This window comes from Gracilinanus agilis, chromosome 3, assembly GCF_016433145.1.
Source record: "Gracilinanus agilis isolate LMUSP501 chromosome 3, AgileGrace, whole genome shotgun sequence".
Taxonomy (NCBI): Eukaryota; Metazoa; Chordata; class Mammalia; order Didelphimorphia; family Didelphidae; genus Gracilinanus; species Gracilinanus agilis.
The window spans coordinates 23763056-23780679 of NC_058132.1; the positions used below are offsets into that span (position 1 = coordinate 23763056).

Sequence of the window (17624 nt, forward strand, 5' to 3'; positions counted from 1 at the left end):
TAAGCAGAGGAACTCCAGTCTGAGAGATCCTCTTTTATTTCCATGGGTCCAGAGGATTCCTTCCTCACCTCAGGTAAGGCCCCTCCCCCTTCCCTTCTTGCAATGTTTTCAAATCTATACTGAGCAGGTGTGAGGGGACCCTGAAGGAGCAAAGCTTTGTGGCTTTTTGGGGTGGAGATGAGACTCTGGGTCTTAACCCCATAACTGCCCCAGGGCAAAGGGGGGAGCTCCCTGGGGTCCAGTGTTGAGCAGTTTTGAGTTCATGCCTCTGGGGGATTCAGAGGAAAGTCATGTCTGCTTAAATCAAAATTTGGAAATGAGTGAGAGGGGTTCTGGGCCTAAACAAATCCACGCTGCTCCTCAGTTTCCTTTATACAAAGAAGGGAGTGAATGAGATGGTCTATAAAGTCCCTTCCAAGTCCAAGGATCTATCATTCTTTGGCCCTATTCTTAGGGCCCCAGAGCATTTCCCCAACTCTTCCTCCCCCACCCTCTCCTGTTTACAGGAGTCTCAATTCCCTTAACTCTGGTAAAGAATCCACCACCCTAGCCCAATGACTTTACAATACAGCCTGTACTTCTTGGGATGGAAACAGTGGCTTCCTAAGGGTGGGAGGTTTGCTCTTCCTAAGGGTGGGGCGGGGAGGGAGGGAAGAGAAGGGATCCTGCAGTCTAAGTCCTTTAGTAGTACCTAAGAAGGGAAGCTCTTAGGGGCCAGAGCCAGGCCATTTGGAGGCTGTCTACCCCAAATCTAGGAGGGATATGCTACAAGAGGATTTAGGGGTGAGAATTCACTTATTTCTAACTTGTTCTTTGTGGGGGAGATGAAATAAAAAGATCGGCCCAAGGGAGCCAGGCACAGTTCGGGAAAAGACATGTTTGGTTAGGAGTTAGGAGAACTGGATCCCCATGCTGCCTCTGCCACTTTTGAGGTGGGTGACGTGGGGCAAATAACTTGAGCTCTCTGGGCCTCTTTAGCAACAGAACTGGGGGAGGTGGACATGCTTGGGGGAGGTCTCCAGCATTCGGTTAAGGGCTGTTAATTCCTCTGTTCTGGAGATCCAAATGGCATCCCCAAGGCTCAAGATCCCATTGGTGCTCTATGGCAGTCCTCTCAATTGGCCGATTCATATCAGCTAGTGATCAGTCCCACCTGTGGTTACTCACAACCTCAGGGTCTAAAGGTTGGAGGGTTTGGGGATTTGTGTGATGGGGGGAGAGGAGTGACAATGATGACAGGCCTGGATCTTAGGTGTTTCTCACCTGAACTGGCGTCAAGGCACACGTGGACCCCCACCCTTGCCCCATCTGTTCCCTCCCACATGGAGTTTGCTACCCTTACCCCTACCCTCACCATGTACACACTCTCTTTGGTCAGAAGAACCAAACTGAAAAAGAAAAAACAGCAAGGATTTATTCACAAAAGGTAAAACAAGGGAACCCTTGGGGTGCCTTATTGGGCCAAGCCAAGTATCAGTGGGAAGGGAAGGCTCTGACTTCATTACTTGCCAGCAATGAGTGGGTTCCTGAGGACCACAATGACTGAATCCCCCCGCAGGAACATCTTGGAAATGTAGCGATCTTTGTTCACTGGCTTAGACTTCTTCTTGCCTTTGCCGCTCTTGGGGACCTCTGTCCACATCTCCTTCACATTCTCTAAGACCATGTTGCAGTGCCTGGGGCCAGGAGGGAGAAGAGATGAGCAGAGAAGCCGGCTAAGTGTGACATCCTTCAAGAGGGAAGGAAGGGGCAAGAGAGAGGAAAGTCGGGGCTGAAACAGCCCCTTTTGCTCCATGCCCACAGGTCCCAGGACCACAGAACTGCCCTTCTGGAAGATCTCCACCCTCCCACCCCCACACCCCTGTGGCAGCCAGAGAAGGCCATTCCCCACCTGTCAAAGGCCTTCACCCGGCCCAGCAGTTTCTTGTTGTTGCGGCAGTTGATAAGAACCTGGGTGTTGTTCTTCACTGACTGGGTGAGCACTGACAGGGGTCCAGTGTTGAACTCCTCCTCTTCCCTCTTCTGCAGCTCCTCAGGAGTCATCTCGCTCTTGGGCTTGTTTAAGAGACTCCTGGGGACAGTGCACAGACACAGAGATTGGTGTCCCGCCCCCTGGAGGAGCTGGCTCCTTATGTGCCATATCTGGTGTGGGTAATCCCCACGTGGGAAAAGGGAGAAAGCCCTCCCAATGAGTGTTCCTGAGGGATGTGCTGGGCTGAGACAATCCAACCCTGCATCCTTGGAGCCTCATCTCACCCTCAAGTAAGGCCTCAAGACCCCCCCAAGTTCTCCACATTGCCTTTATTTCCCCCAATCTGCTCTGTGAATGATAATATGGCCAAGTGCCCCTTCTATGTGCTCTAGGTCAGGTATTGAGATTCCAACTCAACCCCTGCCCCTCAAAACTCCCTTTTAATCTGGGTTTGGTGATCTGGCAGCTCCTCTGCCACTTTCTCCCTAGTAAGCTATTAACTCACTCAGACCTCCCGGTCCAGGCTCTGCTCTAATCCAGTCAAAACCCTGGCAGTTCAGTGGGAAGGAAGGCATCCCAACCCCTCTCATTCCAGACTCCAAAGAATCCCAGGGATATACTTGGGGAAGTATGAATCCCTAACATAACAGCAGAGTGACCATCTAGCCTGTGTGAACAATTCCAGAGGCAGGGAGCTCATTAGCTCATGGAAATAAAGGAGAACCTTCCCCTAACAACAGGACTATCAGACCTCTGGAGACCACGCTCAGGGCAATCAATTAGGTCTGTATCTCCTCCTCAGCTTTGGAACTCCCTTCTCAGAGTCTGTGTCGTCCCAAATACTTAAGGGCATAAATCACGTAGCTCTGTTTCTGCCTGGCCATATTACCTTCTGCCCTGCTGCTCCTACCCCAAATAATAAAAAGAGCTTGTCAGTTCTCTTCCCTGTGACTCCTCAAACTAAAACTCCTTTCCATAGACACCATATCCCAACACATGCCATCTTCCTCTATAAAGAATGTAAGCTTACGGAAGGTAGGCAGAGATGGCCTCGCTTCTGTATTTACAACCTTTAAATTAAACACTCAGGAAACCAAATGAGATAATTTCTGCACAATGCACCCATTAGGCAGTCCATAAATGCTTGCTCTTTTTCTTCCACTTCATTCAATAGCTCTCAGGCTTTATAAACATCTGGGTGGAGGGTGGGAGGTATTGAGGGGAAGTGTTTCTCTTCTCAAAGAGGCTTCTGCATCCCAGAAGTAGGAAAGAACCACAAGCTCATGAGAAAACTGGTGGCTTGGCTAAGGTCAAACAACTGTGGCAAACAGCAGGATATGGGTCTGAGTTCAGGATCCTGATGGCAAATGGAGGGTCCCACTCTGTTGTGAACTACCTTTGGAGAAGGCCAATATTCTCAAAGGGAAGATGGACAGCATGAGGACTATGGGAGCAAAGGATGATGTCTACTTTGGAAATGAATAGACCAGTCTGGCTGGACTACACACAGCATATGTGAGGAAGATTTCTCAGACCTCCTATCCTGGTAAGCTGTCAATGACTGGAAGCAGAAAGGAATTTTCTCAGACTGTCTAAAAGGAACTGAATGCAGAGATTAAGCTAGAGAAGAAAAGATCATGGGAAAGGATAACTGTCTTGGGTGGGGTTCAATGCATTGAAAGCCAGGCCTAGAGATGGGAGGTTGTGGGTTAAAATCTGGCCTCAGACCCTGGGCAAGTCACTTAACCCTGTTAAAAGATGGGCACCTGCTAGGCCCCACCTTAACACTTAATTACTAACTAATCTTCCTCACAACAATCCCCATTGCCTACACACGATATTGATTCTAAGATGGGAGATAAGGGCTAAAAAAAAAAACCAAATTTAAATAAATAAATTTTAAAAAAAAGGATAACTGTCTTCAGGCATATGAAAGTCAGCTAAGACTCATTCTACTTGATTCCAGAAAGCAGAAATACTGGGCCAGATGTTGAACTGATATTAAAAAAACCCTCATGATCAAAGAGTTGCCTTGAGAAGTATTAAGTTCTTGGTTTCTGAGGGTCAGCAATCAAAGGTTCAATAGCTTTCAATAGTCAAGAGAGATAATATTTCAAGCTGAGTTTAGCCCAAGTAACTTTGGAGGTCTCTTCCAAGTCTCTAATTCCACGGATATGAGTGTTTCCCATCTGGTTTTCTCATTTCACCCTCTGGGCTCCTTAACTGGAAAGATGTCTGAATTCCCTTTTATTTTTCTAACAGTGCCTAACAATGCTTCCTATAAGGCAAGTCACTCCTATGATAGACCATCCTCTGTTGCTTCCCAAACTTTTCCACCATCAAATCTCTGTAACTCAAAATTTTCCTTGTGTTGGCTGGCCTTTATCTATTACTCAACTATTGGCTCCTCATTTCTTCAAGTTCCAATCAAGGCCTATCCTCCTCAGCTCCCTGTATGGCAGCCTCTTTTCTATCATACATTCCAACTCAGGAAGTGAATTCCCTCAGTACTCTGACTAATCACACCTCTCAGTTTCCCCAAGTGGCTAATACTCTTTGGTTCCTGCTCAAGACTCCCTATTTCCCAAGATCTCCTCCCTCACATCTAAGTCTCTATCTAATATCTCTCAATAAGTCTCTGTGGCTAACAGTGCCCTTTAAATTCACCCTTTATGGCTTTTCTATGGAACCAATTCCACCTGATCTTGGATCAATCCCCATCACCCATGGTATCCTACCTACTTCCACATTCACCTACCTCTTGTGGTATCACCTCTGCAGGTTCTCTCACAAATGTCTACTCTTCACTCCATCTATTTGAGATTCCTGCCCTCACCCAGCCCCATGAATCCATTTTCTCTAATATTGTCACACCAAGTTTCTCTCCAGTCCCATGGATCCCAATTTCCTATTCATTTACCACTTATGATTCTTTATAGTCCAATTCTTTCCCAAGGACTGAGCCTACATTGAAGCTGGCTCCCTGTCTGACCAAACAATCCCTCTAAATACAGCAGGATGCCCTCTCCTCTTCCAATTCTTGGAATCTCTAATTCCTTTCAAGATTTATAACATTATATTTTTTTAAACCTTCTGTTTTAGAATAGATTAGTACTAATTCTAAGGCAGAAGAGCAGCAAGGGCTAGGCAACATGGGTTAAGTGACTCATCCAGAGTCACAGCTATGAAGTGTCTGAGGTCAGATTTGTGGCTAGATCCCCCCCCAATTCCAGGTCTGGAATGCTATCTACCATGCTACTTTGCTGCCCCACCACAAGATTACATATGGAGAGCAAGAACAAACCTTAGTCCACATGACCCCTTCAATTTACAGATGAGCAAACGGAAGGCCAGGGAGAATTCTGTTTATGCTCTAATACTCACTTAAACGCATATTTGTTTACCCTTCAGCAAAATATTAACTCCTTGAAGGCAGGAAATGTCTCACTTTTTAAAACTGTACCCCCAAGGCCTGGCAGTGTAGATCCTCAATACGTGTAGAAAATCATAAGGTGGTGTGTTTAGAGGCCCTGGGGTTCATCTGGTCCAGCCCCTTCTTTTACTGAGGCCCAAAGGGCTTAACTCATTTTCAGGGAGTCCCTGGCTGCGGGAGAGGGAGGGCTGGAAGGGCTGGCTGTCTTTTGCTCTTCTCTGTATCCTTATCTACGAGGCTTAACACAATGCCTGGCATACAGTAGGTACCCAACAGGTGGGGGAATCCAGGATGCAGAGCACGAGGCAGTACCTGACAGCCACCCTAAGAAACACACATACATTCTTCCGTCTTTTAGCCCGCTCCCTCTGCCCATTAGCCTGCGGCCCCGCTCTACTGGGCCGTCCCTCCACATTCATTGGCCACTAGAGCCGCTCGCCTGGCTGATCTCCTCTTGTCATTGGCCGCCATGCCTCACTACTAGCCCGCCCCCTCTTCCCATTGGCGGCTGGCGCCTCTCTCCTCTCCACGTGCTGCGCGCGCCCCTTTCTCCCACTGGCCTCTCCCGCTCGTGCGGCGCCCCGCAGCGTTCTATCCGCGCGCTTCCTCCTCATAGGAGCACTCGCCGCTCCGCGCCTTAATAACCAACGTCACCCAAGAGTGTTCCCCTGGGTGGCAGCCTCAGCCCGCCCTCTCCTGGTCCCCACTTTGCTCCCTGAAAGCTCCTATCGCACCCTCTCCCCAGATGGCGTCCCCGTTTTCGGGCACGGGGGAGGACTACCGCTCACATGGTGGCGGTGGCCTCTCGATCCTTCGCGCTCCTCCTTTCCTCGCGCCGCAGCTGCCTCTACGCTCCGGCTCCGTTTTCTCTGCCGCCGGGAGTCACTTCCGGTTCCGGTGAACGGAGCGTGGCGGAGAGGGAAGCACTTCCGGTTCCGGCCTGCGAGGCGCTTATGTGGGAACTGACGCAAGAACGTTAATTACTGAGGAAAGTGCTGTCTGCGCGTGCGTAATAGATGGGGGTTTAGTGCTATGCGTCGTCATAGCGACCAGGGACCAGTGTCGCTTGCGAAAGGGACGGGACCCAAAGTGCCCACATTCCCAGGCTAGTGCAGCCTGGGGTCCCTAGTGAACCTCATTTCCAGCTGCAGTTTTGGGGTTTCGAGAGGAACCGGCTTTTAGCTCCCGCCCATACATAGTGCCCACGAGGTGGCTCTGAATTAGGGCCTGGAGGAATTCGAATTAGTTCGAATTCAGCTCTGCCTGGTTCTATCTCCCATCTCACCTTGGGCCTACCTGGGCCTCAGTTTACTCGTCCATAGCCATAATAGTAACCAAACCTATAACAAACCCTGACGTTTCTATAGCAGTACGGTTTGCAAAGCACTTTAAGAGGCATGAATGAAAGGTCATCTACTAATTAAGTGCAGTGGATGCAGGGGGATTCAGAGTCTGCCCTGCCCTCAAGGTCCCTGCCCCCCCATCTAAAGGGGCAGACAGAGAGGAGGGTGGGCCTGAAGGGGTGCAACTACAGGAAAAGCCCAAAGCCCTCCTTTGACTCTTTTTTTTAATCTCCCCCTTCTGTCTTAGATTTGATATTAAGAATGCTTCAAAGGCAGAAGAGCACAAAGGGCCAGACTGTGGGGATTAAGTGACTTGCCCAGGGTCATACAGCTAGGAAATGTCTGAGGCTGGATTGGAACCCAGGACCTCCAGTCTCCAGGCCCTCCAGAAAACACAAGACGAAACATTTGGGGCTGGGGAGAGAGTGTCAAAGATCACCAGGCAGACAAAAACACAGGTGGTGAGACTGGTTCGGCCGAGGACCGTGGAGGCCTCAGACAGGGAGGGGATCCAGGAGGGACCAGTGTCATGACTGCTCCAGGAAGAGAGGTCCCTGGTATCCTGGAAGCCAGGGTGAAGTCAGTGAGCAAGCAGGAGGGAGGACAGCCTTTCCTGTTTATCCACAAGGTCTGAGGAGATGCCTGAGGCCAGCTCAAGGAAACAGGGAGGCACTCGGGAAGCTGGTCATGGGAAGGGACAGGAAGGGGAGCAGCAGCTCAGGGCCACGTTGTCCTGGTCCAGTGGAGGGAAGAGAATGGGGCAGAAGCCAGACCCCATCACGCCAGTGACTCCTCTTGGGCACCTGAGGGCTGGGGCATCCAGCCAAGGAGGGTAGGGCCCAGGAGACTGCTGAGCCAGCCTGGGCTGAGCAGGCAGGCGGCACCCCCGTTCTCAGCTTGGTGTCTGGCACAATGAATGACCACAGGCAAAGGACAGTGTCAGGTGAACTGGAAGGGGAATCAGAGAGGGGGCACCTGATGGCAAGGGGAGAGGAGGGAAGGAATGTAGGTATCGGAGGGGACGTCACTGAGGGCAGGGGGACAGCATGGTGGGAGGCAGATGCTGAAGGGCCCTAGAGGGGCAGCTCGGTGGCTTAGTGGACAGAACAGTGCCAGAAGCTGCCCCTGGGCATGAGGCATTCTTTTTCCTAGATGTACCATTCAGGAGAGTTGCCCTGTCCCCTGGGCACAGACTGCCCATGTTTAAAGAATGAGGAAAACAAAGAGCTGGAAGGCCAAAAACAGTCTGGGTGCCCGGTTTCCCCTGCTGGGCAAGAGGTCCAGCTTCAGTCACGCCTCGGGCACTGCCAAGCCAATCCAGGTCATTTATTAGGGCCTCCAGGCCACAGAGCTCAGAGGGAGAATACAAAGACGGGGAATCCTGCCCTTGTGGAGCTTACAGTCTACCATGTGCAAACAGAGGTATTTAGGAGAGGACAGAGGGCCAGCAGAGGGGCAGATCCTACAGCAGACACTTGTTTTATCTCCCTGAGCCTTAGTTTCCCCATCTGCAAAATGAGCAGCCCCAAGGCACCGCTCTCACAGAACTCTTTTCTGGGGCCCAAATGAGAGGCACCTGCAGAGGCCACAGAAGTGTGGGATCCCATGAGCCACATGGGGAAGGAAGCCGGGATTCCCTGAGGCAGAGGTGGGAGAGGGAAGGTGGCATTCAGGGAAGAGCCAACAGACCAGGTGGACTGGACAGGAGAAATGAGCGGGAGATGATGGGAGGAGGGCTGGAGCCTGTGTCCAAGGCCAGGCCGAGGAGGCTGTCCCTGGGCCTGAAGGAGCCAGAAATGCTTCTTGAACCAGGGACTGAAGCTCCTTCTGGCACTGACCAGACAGGGCGAAGCTGAGCAGAGAAACCAGCCAGGAAGCTGAAGGGAATCTCACAGCTGGGCTATGTGACTGTGGGCCAGTCACTGACCCTCTCCCACCCTTGGTCTCCTCTCTGTGGGAACCAACCCTGACGTCACCTGCATGAAGGGGAGCACTTGCTCAGCCAGGCCTTACCTCGGGGTGCCTGCTGACTGTGTGCCCAGGTGGGTGCCCCTGTGGCCAGACCCCTGGCAGTGGGTCAGTAGAGGACCCCCCACAGGCGCCTATGACAGACGCCTCCTGCCAGGAGCCAGGAGGCTGGAAATCGTTCAAGGTCCAAACCCCCGAGCCTCAGTTTCCTCAGATGTAAAGCAGGGCAGCAGCAGCTGGCCTGCAGTGAGGATCAGAGGTCTTTCTCACTGTCCAAGAGTCAGGAGAGCCCCTGGGCTGGCTGGAGGGACTAGCAGGCCGGACCCGGCTCTGTCCCAGACACGCCTTCCCTCCCGTGATCCCCACGATGGCCCCGGTGGGGAGGATATTATTGTCCTCACTCTTCCCCCGGGACACTCGGGGCCCAGAGAAGGCAGCCTCCCCGGGGTCCCACCAAGAGGAAGTGCAGGGGTCGGGATGTGAACTCGGGGCTCCCCGTCCAGGGGGCTGCCATCAGCCTGCGAAGGGACCCCCCCCTGCCCCCGAGGCTGCGAATCACGCGAAGCCTGGAGAGACGCGAGTTCTTGGAGGCTTTTCATTTCTGGGCCTTGTGTCCTCGGGCGCCAGCACAGAGGCGGGCAGCCGGCAGGGCCTGGCACTCCCCGCGGGCAGGAGCGGAGGCGAGTGCAGCGACACGACAGTCATGGCTCCCTGAGGTTCGCAGGCTCCTGCCCCGCCGACCCTCCGGGGCCCCTCCAGGCCCCCTGGGCCGCCCCCCCGCCCCCAGCACCGGGGCCTAGAGCAGGCCCAGATACTCTGCCAGGAAGACGGCAAAGATGCGGCTGAGGTTGTGGACGGTGGGCGCGTGCAGGTTGGCCTCTGTGTCGGCGGCCGTGTGCCACACCACGGGGAAGGGCGTGGGGATGACGTGCAGAACGGGCACACCTGGCGGAGGAAGCGGAGGCAGCCCGTGAAGGCAGGGCCTGCCCGGCCCCGGCCACCCTCCCCACCCCGGCCCCGCACCCACCTCGGCGCAGGAAGGGGACGTGGTCGTCGTCCACGGCCCCGAGGGGTGGCCCTTGCTGGAAGTACATCAGCTCGCGGGGGTGGGAGGCCAGGAGCCCCAGCCGGTGGAGCCGCTTCTCTGCGGGGCGACAAGAAGGGTCAGGGCGGCCCCCGCGGCGGGGCTTCCCGCCTCCCCCGGCCCCCCATTACCTATGGAGCTGAGCCGCTGGAACCAGGAGGCCGTCTTGGGGAAGTGACTCTTAATGACGGGGTTAGGGGCTCCCAGCAGGTCCAGGAGGACAAACAGTTCCTGGGACGGACACACAGAGAGGAGGGACGGAGGGAACTTCAGCGCCTGCCCTGCCAGCAACCAGGAGGGGCCCAAAGCAGGGGAGAGCAGCCAGGCTGGGATCCCCACCCCGATGGGCCGGCTCCGGCCAGGCACCTGTGGCCCCTCGAATGCCTGAGGTCAGTCAGAAGGCCAGCTAGGCCGGAGGGGCGGCTCCCTCAGGCTGACCACCTGCCATATAGGCCCAGGCTGTGGAAGCTTAAGGTTCCCCCAAACCCCAACACCGGGGGGCCTGGCGGGTAAAGGGCTGGGCCCAACGAGAGCTCTGTGACCCCGAGGAAGGCGCCTGACCTTGGGCAGCCTCAGCTTCCCCAGCTGTAAGATGGGGAAAATCACGGCATCAGCATCGGGGGATTGGGGGGGGGCTCTGTGACATGCTCGGCACACAGTGGGTGCTTAATGAATGCTGATTCCCTTCCCCTACGGAGGAGGCCTACCCCTCCATCCTCCCAGCCCTCCCCTCCCTCCGAAGTCCCCATGTTTGTCTGGGGCAAAGGCCCAAAGAAAGTGGGGAGTGATCCCCCTGGCTGCTGAGCCCGGAGGAGGGATGGGGTGCCCCCTCTCGCACTCACAATCGCCTGAATCTCTGAGACGCCCAGGCCATGGGGTGTCTGCTCCATGCGCTGGGCCAAGTGCCGAGCCCCATAAAGAGAGTCTTCTGGCCCCCACTCCTTCAAAGCCTCCTCCCCATCTAGGAAAAGGAGCTGAAGGGTCACAGGAGCCCCCTGGAAGTCATTGAAAAGCAGTCACCAGAAAGGAGGGGGATGTGCCCCGAAACATGTGCCGGCATCCCTCAGAAAGTCCTCCCTCCCCCAGCTCTGGCCCCCACATTACCCGGTCCTTGGAGCGGCGGAGCTGCGGGTCCAGGGCTCGGGCCAGCTCGAGGAGCAGAGCACAAGGAACAGCGGAGTCTGTGGCACCCAAGAAAGGGGGCACACCTGGAGGGAAGAGCTTGGAGTCGAAGTGGCAGGCCAGGGTCAGGCGTCGGGGGGCTTCTGGGGACAGCGTGGCCACCACGCTGGCGAAGGCCATGGGCCCTAGCGGTGTCGGGGCTGAGAAGGCATCCACCTTCACCTGCCAGCCAGCGCCTAGAGCCCGGAGTTCATCCTCCAGGAACTGTGGGCACAGGAGGTGGGCTTGGAGAGCCGGGAAGCCTGGGGGGCCTAGCGGGAAATCTGGAGGAGACAGGGAGGAGGGCCGAGGCCTCTGCCTCCTGGTTCACACAGGGAGGGGGGCAGTAAGGGCACCTGGTTCTCCAAAGATCAGGGAGGAGGGGAGCGCAGAAGATGGAGTGCCAATTGCCCTTCAGGGGGCCTGAGAAGAGGCTAGACCCCCAAAGACCGCCCCCCCCGCCCTCCCAGGCCTTCTCTTCCTTACCTGTCGGACCTTCGAGTTCCCAGGACTGCCTGGTGTCCTTTCAACCAGTAGGGGCTGAAGGTACCTGCCCCAGAGGCGCTGGGGGTCCAGCTGTCCTAGCAGTGTCCGAAGGTGGACTTCAGGGAGGCTTCGGCCTGAGTGAGCTTGAGCCTGGGAAGAGAATGGCCAGGCCTGGAGCACGGCCTCTTGGTCCCTTCCCCATCCCCGCCCCATGTTCTGCCTCCCAGAGGCCGTCCTCTGCCCACATTCTCTCGAAGGGCCCCCAGAGTGTGAAGCATCACAGATCCTTGGAATGTTAGGAGGCACAGAATGTCGGGGCGGTGGGGGAGACGGGCCAGAGCTCGGGAGAGACGGGGCTGCGTGTCATTGGAAACAGGACCTGAGGAGATCAGCCAAGGGAGAATTTAGAGGCAGGAGAGGCCCCGGGCCAGGGCTTGGGCAATGCCAGCATCCAACGGACGAGAAATGACTGAAAAGCGGGCGAAGGAATCTGAGCGGGAATGACCGGCCAGCTGGGGAAAGAGGAGAGCCGTGGGGTCACAATCCACAAAGGACATCGTGTCAAGAAGAAGAGGCCGGAGAAGACGGACTGGTGGGAACTTTGCCGGAATAAACAAAGAGGCTGGAAACAAGGTGGCGGAGGGTTTCAAAGAAGAGGACAAAGATGAAGAAGCAGCAAGTGTCGCAGATGGAGCAAACGGCAGGGTGGTCAGATCCACGGAAGGTTCCTTAAGGATAGTGAAGTCTTGGATAAGTATTTGTAGGGAACCAGGAAGGAGCAAGTAAACAAGGAAAGAATGAAGCGTAGAGAGGGGTGGGAGTGCGAGAAATCTGCCGGAAAAGACAGGCACGTGCCCAGGAAGATGGGCACCTCTTTGTGAGAACCCCATCACCTCCGGGATCAAAGACAAAATGCTCAGTTTGGCATTCGAAGCCCTTCTATCCTTTCCATGTACTTTCCAATCCAGTGACATTGGCCTCCTGAGTGTTCCAAGAACAAGTCGCTACGTCCTGGCTTCCTTCAAGTCCCAGCCAAAACCTCACCTTCTACCAGAAGCTTTCTAGTTCCTTCTCTCTTTTAATGGTTTCCTATTTATTCTGTCCTTAGCATGTCGTCTCCCCCATTAGACTGTGGGCTCCTCAAGGGCCAGAACCGTCTTGGCCTTTGTATCCCCAAGACTTAGACCAGGGGTCAGCACATAGTAGGTGCTTCAGAAATGCTGACTGGCTTTGTTGGCTTCTCATCCACATCTTGCCCTCTGACAGTAGGAATTCCTCAAAGCTTAGACCTGGCCCTCTTCTTTTCTCTCTATTCTCTGTCTTGGTAACTGTGCTGTTGAGTCTTTTCAGTCACTTCAGATGCTTCAGGACACAGATTTCTGCTGGCAAATATACTGGACTAATCTGCCATTTCCTTCTCCAGCCTCACTTTACAGATTAGGAAACAGAGGCAAACAGGATGAAGTGACTTGTCCAGGGTCACAGAGCTAGGCAGTGTTGGAGGCTGGATTTGAACTCAGATCTTCCTGACCAGGCTTGGTGCTCTATCCACTGTGCCACCAAATTGCTCTTGGTAATGACCACACGTTTAACTATCATCTCTACACAACTCCTCGATCTATATATATAGCCCCACAAGGCAATACTCAAGGGAACGCCATCAATATATTTTACCAAGATGTCAGCCAAGTGATTGCTATCGCTTCTAATGCTATTCCTGTGCGAACTACAGAGGACAGTGTGATTGGTTAGATTCAGAACCAGCTGAAAGACCAGACACGAAGGAGAGCCATTAATGCAGTAATGGTTTCCACCCCCAAATCCAGTGCTGAGAGGAAGTGAATCCCCCCATCGCCAGCTGCCTAGACTTTCCAACTGGACAACCCAGAGACATCTCAAACTGAACCTCTTGCTCTTGCCCCCAAGCCCTCCCATCTTCCAAACTCCCCAACTCTTTCTGCCAAGGATACCACCATCTTCCTAGCATGACCCTAGCTCCCTCACTCTCCTCATCCCACATCCCACACGTCCAGCCAGTTGCCAGATCTTGCCCTTTCTATCTTTCCTCCTCTCTGCTCATGGAGCTACCTCAGTCCTGGCCCTCAGCACTTCTTACTGGTTCCCTCCACCTTGGTCTTGCTGACCCAGGTCTCTCTCCCCACTCGTCTGTTCTAGACACTGCTGTTCAAATTGTTTTCCTTAAAGCCCAGAGTTGACCTAGTGGCAACCCTACTCAGCCAGCTCCAATGGCTTCTGATTGCCTGTAGGATCAAATAGAAACTCTTCTGGCCCCAACCCAGCCTTAATGGACAGTACGGCTCCCTCCTGCCAATACTCTGCAATACAGCCAGTGACCTTCTCATATAACACACTGTCTCCCTTTGTGCTGGCGGCCCAATGCCCAGAATCCTCTCTCTCTTCCTTTAAGATGTACCTCAGGCACCATCTTCTGCAAGAGCCCCTCAACTCTTCCTCCCTCCCAAGCTACTTTGTGTTTATCTTGTAAATATATATGTATATTACGCCATATATATCTTTATGTGCTTATCTTTTCCCCCTAGAACAAGTACAGCCATTTTGTACATAAATATGTATTTCTTAACTTTAGGTTGTATTTTTATATTTTAAGCCATTAAAGCTTAAACCTACAATAAGACTTTTGGGATACCCTGGCTCTTTGTTGGCCTCCTCCACATGGTGAGTAGAGATTGTTCCTTTCTTCGTATCAACTTGAAAGAAAATGGAGTGCCCCAGCGATGATCTGTGCCTGGCTCTGATGCTTAAGATTTTTCATCAGTTACTTGAATAAAGGCATAGATGGCACCCTAACCATATGGGTGGGCAGGACCCAAGAAGACCTTGAGAGGCAGAATAAATGGAAATTTAATCAATATGAAGTCTGACACTCCGGTTCAGGATGCCAGCTTCACAAGTAGAGTATGGGGAAGGGGAAGCTGGATAACGGTTCATCTGAAGAATATGCAGGAATTCCAGGGGGCTGTGAGCTCTGAGTAGGATGTGGGAGATCTAGCAACCTAGTGTGCTCCCTCTACATTCAGGGAGGCCTAGCCCTTGGGAACAAGGAAGTGATAGACTGTATTTAAGTATGGGCACCATGTGTGAGGAAAGTCCCCTAAACACTGAAGAGCATCCAGAGAAGGGTAATCAGAATCCAGATGGGCCCTGAGCCAATGCCAGAAAAGGAGGGGTAGAAGGGGCTGGTAATGTTGAGCCTAGAGAAGAAAAGGCTCAGGGGCCTCCAGAAGAGCTAGGTTCTGTCTATAATTCGAGGAAAAACTGAGAGGTCTGGGATTTGCAGTCTTTCTATGAGAAATTATTTGGCATGCGGTAACATCCTGAGAAGCTACAAGCCTTGATTAAGTCTGGCTTCAGTTCTAAGGCTAACCTGGGTCTCTTACCTAATAAGATTAATAAAAGTGACTTTAGAAGTTGTCCAAAGCTCTTATGCTATCCATGGGGAAACATCAAACTATGGAGATTGAGGTACTTGGGGGCAGCTGAGTAGCTCAGTGGATTGAGAGCCAGGACTAGAGATGGGAGGTTCTAGGTCCAAATCTGACCTCAGACACTTCCCAGCTGTGTGACCCTGGGCAAGTCACTTGACCCCCATTGCCCACCCTCACCACTCTTCTGCCTAGGAGCCAATACACAGAAATTAAGGGTTTTAAAAAAAAGAGATTGAGGTACTTGCTGAAGGTCATGGGGGAGTATTGCTGGGATTCTAAACCAGCCAATGACTCCAAAGCCATCAGCAGATGGACATACACCTGTACTAGGTCTTCCCCCACCTGCCAACACAAAGGGCTAGCAAGGAAACTGGACCTTTCCTGTGCTGAAGTGTTTGTCCTTCCTTCTGAGACCACTAGGACAGCTATGCCTATAAGAAAGGGAGGGCCAGAGGCGGGGAACTGGAAACCATCCAATGAGGAAGAGCCATATCAGCCACCAGAAGATTTGACAGATTTTGTGACCCTGGGCTGGAAAGTGGGAACCATAGCCCTTTGGGTAGAGAGGACCTTTGAAATAATCAGGTTCACCAATTCTTTTCTAGAGACCCAGGGAAGGGAAGAAGTGGCCATCAAATAGCCCAGGTACTTGGACCACCAACCCAGGACTGTTTTCACTGGAGAGAATTACAGACCAGTCTGAGCCAGTTATAGAAGTACTGGATTCAGTCTCCAAAGAATCAAGGGTTTCCGAGAGCAGTCACTACCAGTTGGGTCTTGAGAGGAAACACGTCCTTACAGCCTTGTTAGTGTCCACAGAGGGATGTGGACCATTCTTAAAGTCTCAGTCTGCCATGATCCTGCACTCCACACTCTCTTAGCCCCTGATATCCAATGAGTTGCCAGATCTTGCCATTTAATCTGACCCCTTCTGGCCACTCTTACAGCTACCCCTTTACTTTAGGCTGTCATAATTTCTGCAATAGTCAATACTGTATGGGCTCCCTACCCCGGGTCCCTGCCCACACCAGTCTATCCTACACGATGCCACTGCTGCCAAGTCACTTTCCTGAAGCATAGATCTGACTTTGTGACTCCCCTGCCCAATCCACTCCAATGGCTGGCTTAACTCTCCTGCTTAGCCTATTGAAAACCTTCAGCATCCCCCCCCCCCCCTCCATCTTTCCTGCACTCTGGACCTAGCCCCACTTTTGCAGTCTGCTGTGCAGCCAAGCTGGCCTATCGCTCATGCATGAAGACTTCCCATCTCCATTTGCAATGTCTTTGTGTTTTGGCCATGCCTGGAATGCATTCCTTCTTACTTCTGCCTCACAGAGCCCTCTGCATTTTAGACAAGGCTTAACTAGATAGTTGTTGTGTCAAAATATATCCATCTGTTACATATAACTACAAGCATGTACACATTGGGATGCCTAGCAGAGTGAACATTTAATCAAATACTTGATGATTGTCCCATGAATGGCAGGAAGGGCTGGTGGTCTCCCTTGTATCAACATGTGTGGGATCACTCTTCTGCCCTCTAGGAGGCCAGTATTCCCTGAATTTATCCTGGGGGAGGGGAGTGCCCAAGTTTCAGTCTTCCATGGATGGGGGAGGAGGGAATAGATGCAGGGGGCCTGGAGGTTAGTCTCTCAGACAAATGTGTTTAAAGGGGTGTGTCAGTCTCTTTCAGATGGGTGGGTAGGAGGGTGTCAATCTTTCCTAGACAAGTAGGGGCAGAGGGGAATCTCTCAGCCTCTGGTAGATAGGTGTCAGTCTCTCATAGAGAAGGATAAAAATGGTGATATTAGTTTCCATGGAATTGGTGGGAGGCATTCATTGTCTCTGGTGGATTGGGTGGGAAAGGTATCAAGTCTCCCACAGGTCAGTTTGGGGGGGGGGGAGCAGTCTCCCATGGATCTGTGGCGGGGAGTGTCAGTTCCCGCATCTCTCCTTGGTTCTCCCACCTCGTCTCACCTGCAGCTCCGGGTTGTTCCTTCTCTTGGCCGCTGCTCTTTGCTCTCCGACTCCTCCTTCTCCCACCGCTCCTGTCCCTCCTCCCGGCCCCCAGGCCACGTAGAGCCCGGTGCCCAGGGCCAGTGCCAGCAGCAGCAGGGGCAGCGGCGGCCGGAGCAGGCGGCGCTGGAGCAGTGGTCGGGCTTGAGGCGGCTCGGACAGACCGCGCTCCCCGCTCCGACGCCGGGGTCGACCCCCACCGCCCCCGAGACCCCCGCCGTTGCTTTTCCTCATGGTCCCGGACCTGCAGAGGCCCGGAAAGCCGAGGTGCACCCGGCACGCCACGCCTCTCCGGAAATAACCCGGCCAATGAATGCAGGGAAAGTCGCAATCAAGACCAATGGGAGGCCCCAACTGGGAAACACGGAGACCCGCCCCCTCCCGCCTCCGGCGGCACGATGAGGATTGGCTCCACGCGAGCCACGCCTATCCACGTCGTCCAGGCGACAAGGCCTTTGCCACGCCCTCCAGGTCTTACCGGTTGCCAATGGGATACGCCCCAAAGGAGTGAAATTCTAATTGGTTGCACAGACACACCTCTCGACCTTGCCGGATCCTGATTGGAGGAAACGAAAGCGCGCTCCCCTTTAAATGGAGATGGCCAGGTCCACGCCCAGATGAACTCATTTGCTCCTTCTGGGACGGGTACCTCCAGTGTCTTGTCCACGTGGACCAGTGAGACCCTGGGGTCCTT

The 17624-nt window shown here is 53.4% G+C and overlaps 2 protein-coding genes across 2 annotated transcripts; both read right to left on the reverse strand.

Moving 5' to 3' along the window:
• Positions 1-1389: 1389 nt before the first annotated feature.
• Positions 1390-6307, reverse strand: SNRPD2 (small nuclear ribonucleoprotein D2 polypeptide). Its single transcript, XM_044667305.1, has 3 exons — positions 6194-6307; positions 1892-2071; positions 1390-1676 (listed from the first exon to the last, which is right to left on the reverse strand). Coding segments are annotated over exons 1-3 (357 nt in total). The 5' UTR covers positions 6196-6307; the 3' UTR covers positions 1390-1501.
• Positions 6308-8063: 1756 nt separating this feature from the next.
• Positions 8064-17164, reverse strand: QPCTL (glutaminyl-peptide cyclotransferase like). The gene is made up of 7 exons (XM_044668574.1): positions 16892-17164; positions 11448-11597; positions 10905-11186; positions 10643-10795; positions 9932-10031; positions 9744-9860; positions 8064-9661 (listed from the first exon to the last, which is right to left on the reverse strand). The coding sequence occupies exons 1-7, from the start codon at positions 17162-17164 to the stop codon at positions 9513-9515; spliced, it is 1224 nt and encodes a 407-aa protein (XP_044524509.1). The 3' UTR covers positions 8064-9512.
• Positions 17165-17624: the final 460 nt, after the last annotated feature.